We start from the raw sequence: 18359 nt of genomic DNA on the forward strand, positions 1-18359 counted from the left end.
CATTTACAACAAATATAAATAATAGTTTGTTCATCAATAAATAAGCCAGCATTCTTGTGCAACTGTGCTCACCTTAAATGACAACAGATTATCGTTACATACGTTTACAGTGTCTCTGTTATTAGCAGAAGAGTTCTGGGAACCCCTTGTTGTAGTACTTAAATAAATGAAAAATTTTAAGGACCCATAAAGTTCTTTTCATATGAGTGGCATGGCCTGCTGTAGTGGGCAAAAGAAGGGGACCAGCGCAAAAATGCTCCTATCAGAGCGCAAACAAGGCGAATATGCCCCTGTCTTATAAAAGACTGAATGAAAAGTGGGGTATCACCTGCCTCACTCTACCTTCCTCAGGATCTGTAAATATTACCCAAAAGTTTTGGCATGCGACCATTTTCGCGATGCTGAGAGTGAGGGAGACAGTGGCAGTGTGAAAGAGACGGAAAAGTAATAATTACTGGAAGATAGAACAGTGGTAGGAAAAGAGTGAAGGAGACAGTGCCAGTGGGAGAGGAATAACGAGAAGAACAAAGTGAACGTGGGTGAGAGCCACTGAGAATGAGAGACAGGGTCTATGACAACGCAGCGAAGAAAGATTGTGACAGTAAGAAGAGAAGGCAGCAATGGGAAGTCATGGAAGAGATAGTAGCAGTAAGAGAGAGCAGGAGGGAGACAGTGACAATGGGAGGAGGAAGTACGACAGAAAGAAGGAGACTGTGCCTGTGAGACAGGAGACTGACACAACAAAATAATGACAATGTATCGGGATGAATGAGTGAGTAAGAATGGGCAAGCTGGGAATGGATGGGTGTGAGCAACTTACAGCGATGGACTGTTGGATGTGAGCTTGTTACAGTTATGGGAGCTTGTGGGAATGAGAGATTTTAAAAAGAGCGCAAATACGTTCGCCACAATTTTTGACAATTTGTTAAAGATGTTGAGGAAGATAGAGTGAGACAGCTGGTACCCTACATTCCAGTCAGAGGCTTTTAAATAAACAGTAGTATATTTGCCTTTTTTGTGCTCCGATAGGAGCATTTTTACGTTGGTACATTATGAATGACAATACGCACGACACTGGTGTAACACTCTACAATATTTATTATTTATTTCACAAACTGGTTTTTGGCTGATACGCCATCATCAAGTACAAAGATAAATATGTGCTGTAGTGAAATTTTTGCAGGATCAAAGATTTTAAACTAAGGCATCGACAGAGTATCTCGGTTTCCAAATATGAAAGCTGTTAATGTTTGGTTTTGGATAAAAACAAGAGGAATTATCCCAGTGGAAATGTGATGTGAGAATATTTAACTAAGATAAAATGTGTCACACATTAACTAATGAACTATACAATAAATTACGACAGTTGTTCGTAGAAGAAAATAAACTCAACAATAAACTTTGGTGACATGTTGCAAGAGAGTGGCCGAACAAAATAATCTTGTCTTTAATAGGTCCTAAATTACAAACAGATAAGGTATACTAGTGAGATTAAACAGGTAAGTGAAACAGCTGTAAATATACAAAGTAATTTTTAAAAAGGGCAAGAAAAATTATAGTAAGTGAAATAAAGGAAAAATGGACCATGTGAGTAAGAGGGGTAATTCACATGGCCTGGATGGGATCATGAGTAGTATCTGCAGCTACATCTACATCGATAATCAGCAAGCCGCCATACGGTGCATGGCGGAGGGTACCACACACCACTGCTAGTCATTTCCTTTCCTGTTCCACTCGCAAATAGAGGGAGGGAAAAACGATCGCCTATAAACATCCGTACGAGCCCTAATTTCTCCGATCTTACCTTGTGTGCGTTACAAGTGGCAAATAAGGGAACTGTGCCTGGTCGTTCAGTACTAAGCTTGCACAAATGGAAATGAATTTATTAATTTCCATTATTTGAAATTAGTCCCTCTTCCTTTCTTTATGGTTGTACTTTTGGTCTATTTTAATTATATGTTAGTGAAAAATACATTAGGTAAAACAGGTTAAGTGGAAAAGCAAAGAGGAGACGTGGCGCGTGGTGTATGGGGACTTCTCAGTTATAAGAACTTGCGTAAATAATGTTGTGTTTTGTATGATACAGTAGTAAAGGTAACAAGCGGAAAATTATAGATCATTAAAGCATTTCGAGATACGGCGGCCAAATAACTGTCATAGTGCCTGGAAGCAAAACATCTCAACAAGTTTCATAACATTGGCTGCAAACGGAAAAATATGTTGTTGAACTGTTTGGAATTCTCCCTATATAGAGAAGAGACGCATGGACAAATTTATTTAACCATTTTGGATAGACGCTGATAGGAATTCAGTAACTTTGGAAATATTACACCGCATTTTATGATGAATGAAAGATACTACAATGGATATGGATTTTACTTCCTGTACTGGTTCTGTGTAGCAAATTTTATCAGTACATAATTTATTTCGACTTTTCGACTTACTCCAATTGGTGTAACGCATTCTGCAGCGATCACGGAGCTATTGTTGTTGTCATGTCATCAGACTGTCTGCTCTTTTGCACACCAGTTTCTTAATTTCGACGTGCTGGTTGCAATCCAAATTTTCCACAGTGGTACATCCCTCTGTCGTCACCTTGCACCACGTGAAAAGAATTTTGTGTTATTTTATTTTTAGATTTCCTATAATTCGAAGCGCTTCCTCCAGAGAGCTTGAATCAGACCAAATATGAATGATATGCTTTTCTGATTTTACTGAATTCGAAATTTAAGTTGCGGGTAATGCATCAAACAACGCTCATCCGTCTCGTATTTCTTTCCTTCTGTAGAACTTTCTTTAGTTCTTGTGGAAATTTATGTCTCTCCCAAGTTTTGTCTTTCACTTTAAAGTCATTTATTGATGAAACTGGGTCCATATTAATTGCGTGGCCATCCTCCGCAGCAAGCACAGAAATATTTGTTTTATAAATAAAAACCGCCTTTTCTTGCTGCACTGTATCTTATATCTCCCAGACGCGTTTTGCCTTCTTCACTGTAAGGCATCATGAATGGGATCTAGAATGATACAGTTTCGTTTTGAAATGTGTTATTAGTGGGCTGTAAAACAGTTTACATCTTTTTTTTTTTTTTTTTTTTTTTTGGTAAATAGGTGACTACTTAATAGTTCTTAGCGTTTTTGTCGGCATTGCGTTTCCTCTCATTGACCAGATAAGAGGAAACGCAGATGCCAACGAAAAACGCGAAGAACTGTAAGTAATCACTAATTTACATAAAAACGAGACGCGAACTGTTTTATACTCTATAAATATCATATATCAAAACCAAACTGTATCATTCGAGATCGCACTGATGATGCCTTACAGTGAAAAAGGCAAAACGCGTCTGGGAGAAATAAAATACAGTGTACCAAGAGAAGGCAGCTTTTATTTACAAAACAAATAGGTTTATATAACCCAACCAAATTATTTTCTTGTGCTCTCCGTTGCTCATAATTACCATACTTTGTTCTGTTTAGAAAAAATATCCTTCTAGCTACAAAATATATGAGACTGCATCAGTATACTGTTATCTACATAGGCGTACAATTTTATTGCGAATTTTGCTTTTTTTCAGTCATGGAAATTCTTATGCTTTCCTCTCCCTGTGTTTTTCATACATTATTAATCCCCTTTTTTGTTTTACTACAGCGCTGGACATTCCGTCATTTCTGTAAATCTTACCTTATCTTCAAACTTAGCACAGATAGTGTCAGTCTACATCATTACCTTCATATTGTACAATGGAATGCCTGTAAATTCTGGTTTTGTTTTGTAGGTAATTTGCAGCTTTAATGTGAGTGATTCTAAGCTAGAAGCTCAGTACATTTTGCGTATCTGCGTTCCTATAAACTTCAGTTCTTGGGAGAATAAACCACTTTTCCTGTAACAGCCAAATAACTTCGTCCATCGCGGCGCGCTGTTCACCTCTGATTTCTCAAAATTGCCCTTGGCTGTGAGTCAGGCAGACTATTGCTGTTGTCATCTCAAATTTTCACCACATTTTTTTATGCTATATCATGACATTCCACTTAGCCCTCTCGTCCCTTAACGTTCTCCAAGGAAAAATGAAGTCATTAATCCTGTTGGCCTTAATGAACTTTAATTACTAATGCGGCAAGAAGGCGGTTCACTGTTACTCATACAGACCAAAACGCTAATTTTTCTATCTGCATCAATAAGCCGCAAGCCACTTGACGGTATGTGGCGGAGGGTACTTTTGTGCCACTAATTGATCTTCTTTAGCAATACTTCTCCGTAAACGTGAAGTGAGCTTGCGATTCCCACCTCCTTTCTCATCACATCCCCCAGCGTTAGGTGCAACAGACCTGCATGAATGCTTGCATTGTAAAACGTTGAAATTTACTTTCACATTGCTCTATACGTCTCCTCGATTCGGTGGACGTCTGTAGCCTTTCCGCAACATAGAAAACCATTTTGTTTCCAGCTTCACGTCTTTAAACGCGTCTAGCTTTGATCGTCGCAAAGTTTTTATAAAGCAGAAGACCATTCCTTTTAGACGACGTATGAAATGGATTATGGTGAGCGATGCAATACATACGTAACATTGAATTAACACTGAAATCCAACCCAAGTTCCACTTCTGCCTTCATTATAGACGACAGCAGATAAACGTAGAAAATAAAAAGAGAGCTATTACTGTTTTATTTTAGAATGAAAGTAATACATCTGCCAGTTTTTCGTTGTGTTTACAGTTTACTACAATTTGTTGAAGATTCTTACTGGCACAGTAAGAAAATAACACTTACCCTAGTGTTTTAGTCGGAAACTAGCAGCTCGATCAATTCCGTATCTTGTTAATACAGACTGGTTCAATTTTCCGGAATATCTTAGGAACACAAGCATAAGAAGATAATTACTTGTTTACTGTAGTCCAGAATTAATAGCCGGCCCTCTCTGTGCTTTAATAACATATTTTCACATAATTTTCTGACATGTCATTTTAATGAGGAGCAATAAATCCATGAGAGAGTAAATATAACTTAAGTTTAGGCTGGATGAGAAAAAAAGAATTTATTCTATACTAATAGTATTCGCTTTCATTTGTTGTGTTCGTGTCGCGAATCTGAAACATATTTGTACTTCCATATACAGTAGCTATGATATTTACGGAAAAGGAAAGGTCATCCCTTAAAATATTTGTTATTTTCACAACATCACAGGATATCACAGCGAATAACATCTATTTCTGTAACACGAGTAACCAACAGCACATATCATTAACCTGTGGTTCACAACACTTATAGATACGACGTCTCTTGTCATATACAACAAAATACAGTGTACAATGTTCCATTTTCTAAAATACGCAATATTATTAACGTTGTTTGTATGAAGAGACTTCTGTTACCATCACAGTAAGAAGAAGTCTGATGTAAATTAAAATGTTAACTATTTTATTAAGATCATTCAGAGTATTTTAAAAGGTATGGTGCATAACACGTCACAATTTTTAATAAGGGCTGTGTGTTAACTTCACTCAGTTAATTTGCATCCTTTACACGTATATGCATTTTGCGCAGCCAACAGATGTAAGTAAAATTACATAATAAAAATACACTTAACTTATTTTCGGACACACAAGTAACTTTCCCTTTTGTGTAGGGGTACTCAGTGCAACTTTTTGTTACATTCGATATTGGCGCTGCGATAAGAAGTGCGCGAGGCTGGCAGATACGCCAGTTTCTTTCTTGCGAAGTTCTTTGCGAGTGGTACGGCGTTAGATTGAATTTGATTGAGGTTGAAATGACACCCAATTAAGTCGGCGGAGTAGATTGGGCAAGTAGCGCACGTCGCACGCTTAGTCAGGCAGTAGCTGGCGCTAGACGGGCTTGAGCGGATACGACCTGGCCACTGCGTTCGGACGCCGTGGCTGATCGGAGTCGGCAGTGGATGAGCGGTGGAGTTGTAATTTAAGATGTCTGCAGCGCCTCCCACGCGTGTATAGAAGCTGACACTAGAAAAGGAAAAGTAAAGACAAGTGACAGTTCACGGAAGAAAGAAAGGAAACTGACATGATGTCGCATTTACCGACTGTGCCGGAGGAGTACGGGGAAGAGGACGACATTGACTCTGAATGGGAAGACTTCGATCGTCTCGTGAACAAAATGCGGAGGCACAACTTGGAAGACTCTACGATGAAGGACATGAAGCAGCGTAATAGGAAAATGCACCAGCAGGCGTTCTACCCGTGTCCCGCACCCCAGCCTGCCGAATTAATGGAGGACTTCGATTATGTCCACACAGTGGTGAGTTTCCGTACAGGAGTCCGACACTCCAGAATGAGCAGAGCCTGTTTTACTTAGTTCAGCTCCCTCTGCACGATCTATAAACACTATCTTGTTTTTTTTATATTTCTATTTTGCTGTTGATAACTGTATACTGGAGATAGTATTTTTATTTCACTGTGTTTCGGTTTTTGCTTTTAAACAGTGATGTTTGATGAAAAATGGAATTTCAAAAATTCTCTATTTCATGTCTCCGAATTGCTGACACACGGTCGAGTCAAAAGTGGTCCTTAACTTACGAAAACTAAATCCAAGCACTGCAGATAGATTAGATGTAAACTTGTTACCCAATTCAATGCTTCAATAGAATGCATGCGATGGTCAAATAAATAACCTTATTTAACATGTATAGAAATTATGCTGAAATATTATGTAACATATATGCGTTTCGCTAACAAAAACTCGATACTTTTGGTTTCGGTTTTGAAGAGAGAGAAAAAAAAAGAGATGATATACAGTGAGAGAGAGAGAGGGAGAGAGAGAGTAAGAGAGCTATATAGACGACTGCAGTGATTGTTTATTGGTACGCGATTGCAAAGTGTCACATTGGAAAACTGAGCCAGTGTTCGTACTTATTTCAGTGCGTAACATGTGCGGCTGCTTTCAGTAACGGGAAACTGCGAGTAATTTTTTCTTATTTGTTTGTTAGCAAAATGCTTCAAACAAAGATATATCGCTTACAGGGTGGTTCAGTGGCAACCTATCAAAGATGGGGAAGCACAAAAGTAGCAAAATAACACAACGAAACTGAAATCGGAAACTGTGCAGTCAGAAGTTATAAGCGAAAATTTCGGCAATGACAGCGGAAAAAACAACGATAGTATCGCAGTTACTCCCTCCGTTCACCAGAATTTCCTTTATGGTCCTCTCGTGCACGTGCAGAGCACTGAACAGAAATTGCAAAAAGTGAATAAAATGTAACACGTACAACGAAGCCTATTTTTTGTAGTTACAAAGGCGTATTCGAAATGCCTTTAATCACTGTAAAACAACGACAGGCACGGTAGACACACAAATGAAGAAAAAAATTATGTTTGCGTACCTCCGGTAAAACATACATCTTCTGGCTACCGGTAAATAATTCGGCTTGTAACGTTTGATTGAAGCAATTTATGATTTTCCATAGTCTCTGCAAGTTAGCTAGTCCTGACGGAGCACCCTAACATACCTTGCGGTTTTCGCTGAAATGGCTAGTTTCTGAATGAAACCTGAAGCACCTGTTAGCTTCTCCTCAAAACAGAGCGATTGTATTGACGAATAATTTACCGAAATTCCCGCAATGGTGTGCTGGCGTATGCCACTTTTTAATATGCCATTTGAGAGTTGCTCGTTATATTTCATGAAAAATTAAAGGTGATTGTCAATAGTTAAAGTTCATGATGGATTAACGTTAGACCTGTGTATAATACCTGAGAAATTTACAAAAGATGAAATCCGAGATAAACGATCCATAATTTTTTCAAAAAATATTTTACCACACTGTTCCCTTAAATCATTGAAACATTGTGTGAGAACTTCGACGGAGTTAATAGTCAGGCACTTAAAAGATAAAAGTTACAAGTAGTGAGTGAAAACTTTTCTTTAGAGCTGATACGTTACAGATTTATAATATTACGTATTTGATGATATTATATCTCCTATAAAAAGGCTACCTTTTCAGTTAGTGTCAATGAAAATTCCTCATTATACTGTGTCTTAATTTCTTTAACTGAGTACTTACTTTTTCAGATGTATGGCCGGTATACCAAAGACCTAGGAGAATTTGCAAAAGAAGAAGCACGCCGGCTCAAAGCACTGGAAAAGAAGAGAAAGAAGGAAGATAGGTTAAGGAATCAAGAACTTCAAAAATACCGCGGCAAATGCACTAGCAAGGTCATAGCTGGCATAGTGTTCGTGTGGCGCCATACCTTCGCCAAACTGGGTGAAGACTGGGTGTTCTTGGCACTTCTAGGTGTCATTATGGCATTATTAAGTTATTTTATGGACAGGGGCATCAGCATGTGCAATAAAGGTAAGCCACCAGTGCATTCTGTTTTATTTAGCGTAAATTAGCTTGGCCGCGCGGGATTAGCCGAGCGGTCTGAGGCGCTGCAGTCATGGACTGTGCGGCTGGTTCAAAATGGTTTAAATGGCTCTGAGCACTATGGGACTTAACATCAGAGGTCATCAGTCCCCTAGAACTTAGAACTACTTAAACCTAACTAACCTAAGGACATCACACACATCCATGCCCCAGGCAGGATTCGAACCTGCGACCGTAGCGGTCGCGCGGTTCCAGACTGAATCGCCTAGAACCGCTCGGCCACACCGGCCGGCTGTGCGGCTGGTCCCGGCGGAGGTTCGAGTCCTTCCTCGGGCAGGGGCGTGTGTGTTTGTCCTTAGGATACTTTAGGTTAAGTAGTGTGTAAGCTTAGGGACTGATGACCTTAGCAGTTAAGTCCCATAAGATCTCACACACATTTGAACATTTTTTTGGAATTAGCTTGAAGCTGCAAAAGAAAAAAGAAGTTAACTGAATGTGCGAGACAAATTAAAACTCCAAATTAGACAGGGAATCGGATAATGATCTCTGCCTTTAACCAGCATTGCGCTGGGGATCCAAGCACGTCTCACGGACAGAATTTTCGCTTTAACTTAATTGTCACGGACTTCTCCCCAATCTCTGATAATCTGCAGCACACAAAAGGCAGGGTCAAAGCTCGGGTCCCAGTACGACACACAATTTTAAGTTGTGACATACACAACCAACGCAGCGGATACTCTGCACAGATTAAGAAAAACTATTTTCCAATAAATTCATCTTTACAAACTGTGATGTATAGCCTCTCATAATACAGTTTCGTATTTTCATACAGAAGAAATGAAAGTATTTTTCCTCTCTGTAGACGCCGCAGGAGAGATTAATTTTAACCAAGTAAAAAGCTTGTATTAGAGTCCATAATCGAAGACAGAAGTTCGTGTTCCGATACTGTTTGCTACTATCCTTTGTCATATTGTCAACCTAACTTTTGTAGCTACTCGGTCACTTCTAAATCAAACTGCTCCATGGAGACTCTTCTGTCCCCAGATTAACTAGTAGAAGATACGCTATTCTATCTCATGTAGTCTACTAGGGCAAATCGGGAAGTAAGGTCCAATCTGTCGCAAAATGGAAACCACAGTGAAAATTCGATGAAGCTTTGCGTAGATGTGCTGGACAGTCTCTCTAGTATACCTGTCGATTGCGTCACGTCGCTCTTTCCAGATCTGAGTTCACGGTGAGCACGTAAAGATGCCTACGAAATAGTGTATCACGCCTAGTATGAGTGCCTGTGAGAGAATTCTCCTCATGCAGCCCACACAACATAACTGTCATGCGTTTCCTTCTTCATGACATTTCTCGATCGCTTACTGTGGGGCAATGCCTCTCCTGCCACATTTTCGAATGGAAGTGTTTGAAAACTAACCATACAGTCCGGATTTAGCTTGCTCACATGAACCGCTAATAATGAAGACAATATTTTGGTACAGACGACAAGTTGCAGACCAACGCAGAGAATTGGCAGACAGCTCAGGCAGCTGCGCTCTATGACAAGAGTATTGGAAAGTTGGTACAATGCTACGACAAATGTCTCAGTCGGAGCGGCGACTATATAGAGAAGTAGGTGGAAGATGTAGTTAACTTTGCAAATAAACATTTTTGAGTTTCACCGTGGTTTCCATTTCGCGATCGATCGAACCTTACTTTTCTAGTAGGTCTCGCATAATGACCTCCAACGCGGCATAAGGAAAAGAACACGTGAACAGACGCACTGGCTAACTTTCTAGAACCTCAGCAGTTGTTTGCCAAATAAACCAGATTCAAGTAGTTTCTTCGTCACCCATTCTAATCACTCGAGTCTTCCATTCGATAACTTGTTAGTGGAAATCATCTTCCGATAGCATAACGTGATTAGGAAATTTACGTGTGACCTCCTCCAAGATTTCCCTGAAATGTTTCGCCACAACTGCTCTTGAGGCAGGTGGTCCATAAAAGTACCTAATTACCATGTTTGAGCCACGTTCAGTCAAATTATTTCGCTGTCGGAATCTGTATATATATTTCAACTTCCGATCGGTCGCGAAATGGAAACCACAGTGAAAGTCAAAAATGTTTTATTTTCAACAATTAGCTATACCTTTCAGCTGCTACACTACGCTGTCGCCACTTCCGCTTAGACAAATGTCCAAGCGTGGCACAAATTCCTAGTACCCTCATCGTAGAAGGCAGTAGCCTGCGACTTCCGACAATTCCCTACGCTGGTCTGTAGCTCGTTGTCTGTACCAAAATTTTGTCCTCATAGCGAGCGGTTCATGTGAGCGAGAAGATGAAATTCAGAGGGTGTCAAGTCCAGGCTGTATGATAGGTGATCAAACATTTCTCATCGAAAATACTGCAGGAGGGTCTTCGCTTCACCTGTGGTGTACGACCGAGAACTGTCACGAAGAAGGAATCGCAAGTCAGTTACGTTGTATAGCCTGCGTGAAATCAGGCGAAACCCCTCAGCAGGCACCCTTACACTTGGCAGGAGACACCATTGTTCTACGCATCTTTAATTGCTCACTGTGCGCTCAGAATTGAAAAATGCGACGTGACACGAGAACGGGCACGACCGATCGGAGATTGAAAAACAAAAGTAAAACCTAGCCCCGTACATTCTAATTGGAATTTAAAATTTCATTTCTCGTTTCAGTCAGCTTTCTGTTCAAAATACTACGTGCACATTGTTACAGTTTATAAGCGAGAATTGTACTAGGAACTTTCCAGTACGCTCCTGTGGTTAACTACTAGAGGCGGTCAAAAAGTTTTTGTTTGTAGGCTACACTAACCTCTTGCCTCCATGTCCGTGGTTATACAGCCGCATCGGAGTCGCAATGGGTTGCGTACACGCTGCAGCAACGCCCTCAAACGAAAACTTATTGATCATCCCTTATAATACTACATTAATGTTTAATTTCTCGAATCCGAAATGACGAATGCTACCCTTTGTAATTAATGTTTCTCATATTACCGCCTTACCGAAATTGATACACAGATTATCAGTCCTGTAGAGAGGTTTCTCTATTTAAAAAAAAAAATAGATTTGCATGCTGCATGTACTTTGCTACACTAGCAGCCACTTCCTATGTGTAGTGGACGACTGACCTGTTAATGTGGGTGCTACAATACGCCATGGCATACTGGAGGTCGAGAAATCCGTATCCAAGAGTGTCACAGAATTGTCTGATCCACTGGTTTGAAGCCCTCCAGACCAGAGGACCGCATGTCCGAGAACCACAAATGTTGTTACTTTAATTAATGACATTTGGCACAATAAGATCTTATCGTCGTCATATTTGTGCATTTGCAATAGCACGTTATATTGATTCTCTTATATTGAAAATAAAGCAGGTCGCGGTGGCAGAGCGGTTCTAGGCGCTTCAGTACGGAACAGCGCGACTGCTACTGTCGCAGGTTCGAATCCTGCCTTGGGCATGAATGTGTGTGATGTCCTTAGGTTAGTTAGGTTTAAGTAGTCCTAACTTCTAGGGGACTGATGACCTCAGATGTTAAGTCCCATAGTGCTCAGAGACATTTGAACCATTTGAACCATTAAAAATAAAATGCATAAAATTATTTTCAGTGAATGAACTAAAATACACAACTCGCTCCATTAAGACATATTTTCCAAATTCTGAAGGATGAGTTCACAAGAAATTAAAACCATAAATTGACATTAAATTCATTCTTATAGAGACATCATTTTTCAGTATAAACTCAATATGCGTAGTAATCAAACTTTTCTGACTGAAACTTTAATAAGTTAGATGTTTCGCGGAGAACGAACATGAAATGTTCTCACTGACTGCATAAACTAGTATCATTTAGTTTTCGCATGATGTCTGTGTGATTCCAGCTGCGAACCTGAATAGTTTTTTATTTAATTATTTATTTATTTTTTTATTTTATTTTATTTTATTTATTTATTTATTTATTTATTTTTTGCAAAGTGAGCTCTCAGTTCCTTGACAACAGTCAAAAAATGTCAACTTTCGCAAAGTACATAGCTTTTCGGTAAGAGAGACGGGCAGCACTATCTCCTTCCATAAGATAAGATTAGATTGATAAGTGGGTAATGGCCTCTGTGTACAGACTTTAAAAGAAGGAAAGAAATTTTGGATTTACCGTGCTGTCGATATACAGGGAGGCGACAAGGAGACAAAAGTTAAGGGATGGCGATATGCATATATACAAGTGGCGGTAGTATCGGGTACACAAGGTATAAAAGGGCAGTGCATCGGTGGACCTGTCATTTGTACTCACGTGATTCATATGAAAAGGTTTCCGACGAGAGTATGGCCGCATAACGGGCATTAGTAGACTTGGAACGCGGAGTAGTAGCTGGAACTAGACGCATGAGACATTTCATTTTGGAAATCGTTAGGGAATTCAATATTCCGAGATCTACAGTGTCAATAGTGTGCCGAGAATACCAAATTTCAGGTATTACCACTCACCAAGAACAATGTAGTGGCCGAGGGCCTTCACTTAACGACCGATAGCAGCGCTTTTTGCGTAGATCAGCAGCACTGCGTGAAATAACCGCAGAAATCAATGTGGGACGTACGACGAACCTATCCGTCAGGATAGTACGGCGAAATCTGGCGTTAAAGAGCTATGGTAACAGACGATCTTTGCTAAAAGCACGGAAATCGCCTGCAGCGTCTATCCTGGGCCCGTGATTACATCTATCGGACCCTAGGCAACTGGAAAACCCTGGCCTGGTCAGATGAGTCCCACTTTCAGTTGGTAAGAGCTGCTAGTAGGGTTCGAGTGTGGCGCAGGCCCCACCAAGCCATGGGCCCCAGTTGTCAATGACGCACTGTGCAAGATGGTGGGGGCTCCATATTGGTGTGGGCTGTATTTACATGGAATGGGCTGGGTCCTTATTGTGTTTGGCTACTAGGAGACCATTTGAAGTCATTCATGGACTTCATGTTCCCCAAAAAACTATGGAATTTTTATGGATGACAATGTGCCATGTCATCGGGCTACAGTTGTTCCCTTTTGGGTGGAAAAACATTTTGGACAGTTCGGGTGAATGATTTGACCACCCAGATCGCCATACATGAATCCCACCCAACATTTATTGGACATTATCGAGAGGTCAGTTCGTGCACAAACTCCATATTTAGGACTGTGCGATCAGGCCGTATGGATCACAACCTGCTAACCGATGGCTGGTTGCTGTATAAGCTGTCAACGGTGTGTAGCACATGTGGACAACATAGTGCTCTACTGCTCTAGAGACCATTAATTATAACTTTATCAAACCAGAGCCACTACACTTCTCACTGATACTGATGTCCTCAGCTACAACACTAGATGAGAGAAATCTACTTGTCTATCTCCATTTACATTTACATACATGTTCCGCAATCCCCGTATGGTGCGTGGCAAAGGGCACCTTGTACCACTACTAGTCATTTCTTTTTCTGTTACACTCGCAAACAATACTTATTACTCATTACATTAGCTGCCAAGATCTCAGATATGAGTTCAATATGCACCTATAAATATCTTTCATCATTTGTTCAATAACATAAAATGTCTGGCAGTTAGCAAAGCAAATTTTAAATCTAGCCTAAAATAATTTCTTCCGCGAAACTTCTTCAGTTTGATAGACGATTTTTTTATTAACTTGTAGCGTGGCCAAGAGCAGCTAAAAAAAAAAAAAATTGAAATATACGAAACTACTTAGGTATGTATTATTCAAGACTAATATAACCACTCTTATTCGATTTAAGTCAGTTTGCCCATCATTTTGTCATATTCAAAACAGACAAAGTATAAAAGTCGTATAAATAATCTATGTAACTAATTCAGGTTGCTCTTAATTTGTCTTAACGAAGGAAAGTGCAACACTCCCCTCCCCCTCCCCAACCCTCTCAACAACGAAAAGCTTTCAGCACTATTGTAAATCGAACTCCAGTATACAGCGTGTAGGTTTTCTTTTTTATGTCTCTCTATTTTTGTAATGTACAATCCCCAAATTATGCCTTTATGGCCTAGCTGCTATTTCATTCTCTTTTCTTTTCTGTGATTCAAAGTTACGAAAAACCTCTTCTTTTTACGAAATTAAATAATTATTCTGGCAGAATAAATTATTCGATTTTAGAAGAAGTAGTATTTAAATAAAATAATAAATAAATTAATGCATACTATTTCTTCTTCTTTTTCTTCTGCTCGTCTTTATCGTTTTCGTTTTACATTAACCGCTAAGAAAAATTTACGGAAGTTCGTTCCGTTTCTGTTCTCAAGATATGAAAGCCATTTGTAGGGGGATAGACATAAAAAGTAAAAGGGTTAAAAAGTGAAAAAATCTTGTCATTTAAATTACATATTATGAGATAAATGTCTGACACTTCACAAACGATAGGGGTAAAGGTGTCTTCGCGTCGGACATGATTAAAATAAACGCCGTGCTGACTATAAGTTTTTCTTAAGACTTTAGCAAGTGCATTAAATGAAATTCATTTCCCAAGAGAAGTAAACAAGTTCGTTCTCAAATATTAGTAAATTAAAAAAGAAAGTGCCTCCTTGATGTCTCAAAAGTCCAATCAAGCAGATTTGCGTTTTTATGGTGAGCCTGTGTTTCTAAATCCTGATTTTGTTCCTGTATAACCGAGCGAGACGGTGCAGTGGCCAGAAAACTCGAATCACATTCAGGTGAATGGCGCTTAACATGTCCGTTGGCCTTCCAGGTTTAGGCTTCCCGTGGCTCCCATAAATCGTTCAAGACAAATTCTAGGATGGTTCCTTTGAAAAGGAGACGGCCGATTTTCGTCCACAAGCCGATCATGTGCTTCTTTAATGAGCTCATTGACGACAGGACATTAACATCTGACTTCCCTTCCTCTTATATTGGAATATTATAGGAATTTTCAGGAAATTGGCATACAGTGTCCTGTATTATGATAGACTTTTTTTCTTTTGCATATTCACCTCATATATACACCATGAACCAAAACTCCACAAACAGAATTTCGGCAGTTTTTCAGGGATAATTTTTAAATATTTTAGTATAAAAGACCCGTGTTGTCCGATGGCGTTAACAGTGCATTCGCGTCAGTATAATTTGTTTCTGTGAAAATACCTTAAGAACAGTGAAAAAGCTTGTGAGGTGCAAACACCAACACGTACAGCATAGAACACAGAGTAGTGTTACAACCCAAAGTACTGTGATATGGCTGTCGTCGCTGCGGGAGCAGCTCTGCTTAACGCGTTATGCGTTCTTCCATTGGTGTCATTGAACCCCTACACGACGTACATATCGGCAAACTACTCGCGAGTAGAAGTGTTCATGCCTGTGTGTGTCACTGTTGACATATAACTAACAGTGATGGCAAAACAAATCCGAGACGGACGCTAAGCATTACTGAATGTGTGCGCTTGAGTCGTGGAGTAAAGTGGGCATTACTGTTGTTAGGAACAAGTACCGTGAGTAAATGGAACAAGTTTGGAAACAAACAAGACATACGGCACATATTGTCGACAAAATATCTACAGTGTTGTGCAGATCTTTTGAGTCCAGTACAGATCCAAAGATACATGGGGTAAAAAATCAACCTAAATGCAATTAGTCAATGGAGACCTCGGGTCCCTTTTAACAATATACACAGAAAATATCCCAGAAAAATATTCGAAATCTTTTCGATGGTGCTCGGGTCACCCTGTATAAGTCAGACGTAGTATTTTGTGTGCTACTTTTACAGCAAACAGTGTGTGTCATACACTGACGTAAAAAAATCGCAACACCAAAATATAATTAATGTAGAGTAATAAAGTTTCGAAATTACATTTATCTAGGTATTATATTTAAGCGATTAACATTGCAAGATCACAGGTTAATCTAAGAGCAAGATAAGCCGTTGCAAACGTAAAATGATGGTACATTAATAGAATGTTGAATGCAAGCATGCAAATGTGCATGCATTGTGTTGTTCAGGTGCCGGATGCCTGTTTGTGGGATGGAGTTCCATGTCTGTTGCACATGGTCGGTCAATACAGGGACGGTTAATGCTGTTTGTGAATGACACTGAAGTTGTCTCCAGAAGATGTCCCATTATGTGCTCCATTAGAGACAGATCTGGTGATCGAGCAGGTCATGGCAAAATATCGACACTCTCTACAGCGTGTTGGGTTACAACAGCGGTATGTAGGCGAGCGTTATCCTGTTGGAAAACACCCCTTAGAATGCTGTTCATGAATAGCAGTACAACAGGTCGAATCATCTGGTTGATGTACAGATTTGGAGTCGGGGTGCGTGGGATAACGACAGAAGTGCTCCTGCTGTCACATAAAATCGCACACCAGATCATAATTCCAGGAGCAGGTCCAGTGTGTAGCGTGCAGACAAGTTGGTTGCGGGTTCTCAACTGGCCTCCTCCTAACCAACACACAGCCATCACTGGCACTGAGGCAGAATCAGCTTTCATCAGAAAACTCAACAGACCTGCACCCTGCCCTCCAATGAGCTCTCGCTTGACACCACTTCAGCTACAAATGGCGGTGGGGTCCTCGCTATAGGCCACCTGGCTCGGAGCTGTCCTTGAAGTAACCGATTTGCAACAGATCGTTGTGTCACTGTGGTGCCAATTGCTGCTCAGTTTGCTGCTGCAGATGCAGTACTATGCGCCAGCACCATACGCCGATCACGATGATCTTCGCTGTCGGTAGTGCTTCGTGGCCACTGGAGCCCGGTCTTATTGCGACTGTACACTCTCGTAACCACCGCTGCCAGCAATCATGTACAGTGGCTACGTTTCTGCCAAGTCTTTTTGTAATATCGTAGAAGGAAGATCCAGCTTCTTGTAGCCCTGTCACACGACTTCGTTCAAACTCAGTGAGGTTCTGATAAGGGAGTCTTTGTCGCCTTAAAGACATTCTTGACCAACATCAACTCACCAAGTCGAATCTCAAGGGTAACTAACGCTCATGAATTTTCCAGCATGATTTAAAACAAACCTGATGTGCATCCTCATAGCGCCACTTTTATGCGACTGGCGAGAAATATGGGTAGAAATCATCTTTCAGATGTAGAAACTCGTCTACAAACCTTCGTTTATATCGCATAACTCCTTCTTGGTGTTGCGATTTTTTTTTTACCGTCGGTGTATATGCGTTAAGATACCTATTGGTACATTTTTATGTTTTGGAAGGATTTCCTCTCCGGATTTATGGCGTTAGAAACCTGTATTTTGCCCTTATCTGTTTTATTGGTTAACTGTAGCATGTTTCTTCTTGTGTCCCATACCGTGATAAATTTAGGGCATATAAAACTGTGTTCGATGGTGTCCTCCGTAGTAAATATTACGCATGGACAGGACGAAGTTAACTGAATATAGTAAAGCTAGGGACTGGCCACTTCATGGACTGTGCGGCTGGTCCCGGCGGAGGTTCGAGTCCTCCCTCGGGCATGGGTGTGTGTGTTTGTCCTTAGGATAATTTAGGTTAAGTAGTGTGTAAGCTTTGGGACTGATGACCTCAGCAGTTAAGTCCTATAAGATTTCACACATATTTGAACATTTGACTGGCCACTATTGTCCACCTTGCTACATTTAGCCATAGTGGTATCACATTTTCTGGTATTACTTTCGCCGCTAAGTTTTCCCTCATGTAAATACAGTCTTGCTGTCTCATTCAGACTTCCCAGTTATTTTCAGTTGAGTTTTTTTAAGAATTTCGATTATTTTATTGTTCTTTCCTGTAGGCATTTCTATGACATGCAACGTTTATTTAAATAACTGTACCACATGAAATTTAGTGTGTAAGAAATATTGGCGATATTAATCATCGGAAGCTCAGATTCGATGCGATATGTGTTGAATAGTATTGCAACTGATGCGTCAGGACATCTTTCTATTAATCAATTTGTTTTGTTTATGAGAAGTGCCGCGCATTTTTTGAAAATCCAAGTCCAGTCCACCCTCTTTTAGATAAAGGTGCAGGTGTTGCATGGAAACCTGAAGGATGTCAGCTAAGAAACCAACATAGT

General features: G+C 40.1%; 1 protein-coding gene across 3 annotated transcripts in view; it reads left to right on the forward strand.

Annotated features, from left to right (window-relative positions):
• LOC126183885 (chloride channel protein 2) overlaps positions 1-18359 on the forward strand; it is a 523840-nt gene that overhangs the window by 225407 nt on the left and 280074 nt on the right. For 2 of the 3 annotated variants that reach the window (XM_049926191.1, XM_049926193.1), the window contains exon 2: positions 8032-8314. In XM_049926191.1, coding sequence (XP_049782148.1) covers positions 8032-8314 — 283 coding nt within the window. Of the gene's footprint in view, positions 1-5825; positions 6265-8031; positions 8315-18359 lie in introns of those variants that run through there. The other variant, XM_049926190.1, reaches the window with a different exon arrangement.

Source organism: Schistocerca cancellata, chromosome 4, assembly GCF_023864275.1.
Source record: "Schistocerca cancellata isolate TAMUIC-IGC-003103 chromosome 4, iqSchCanc2.1, whole genome shotgun sequence".
Lineage (NCBI taxonomy): Eukaryota > Metazoa > Arthropoda > Insecta > Orthoptera > Acrididae > Schistocerca > Schistocerca cancellata.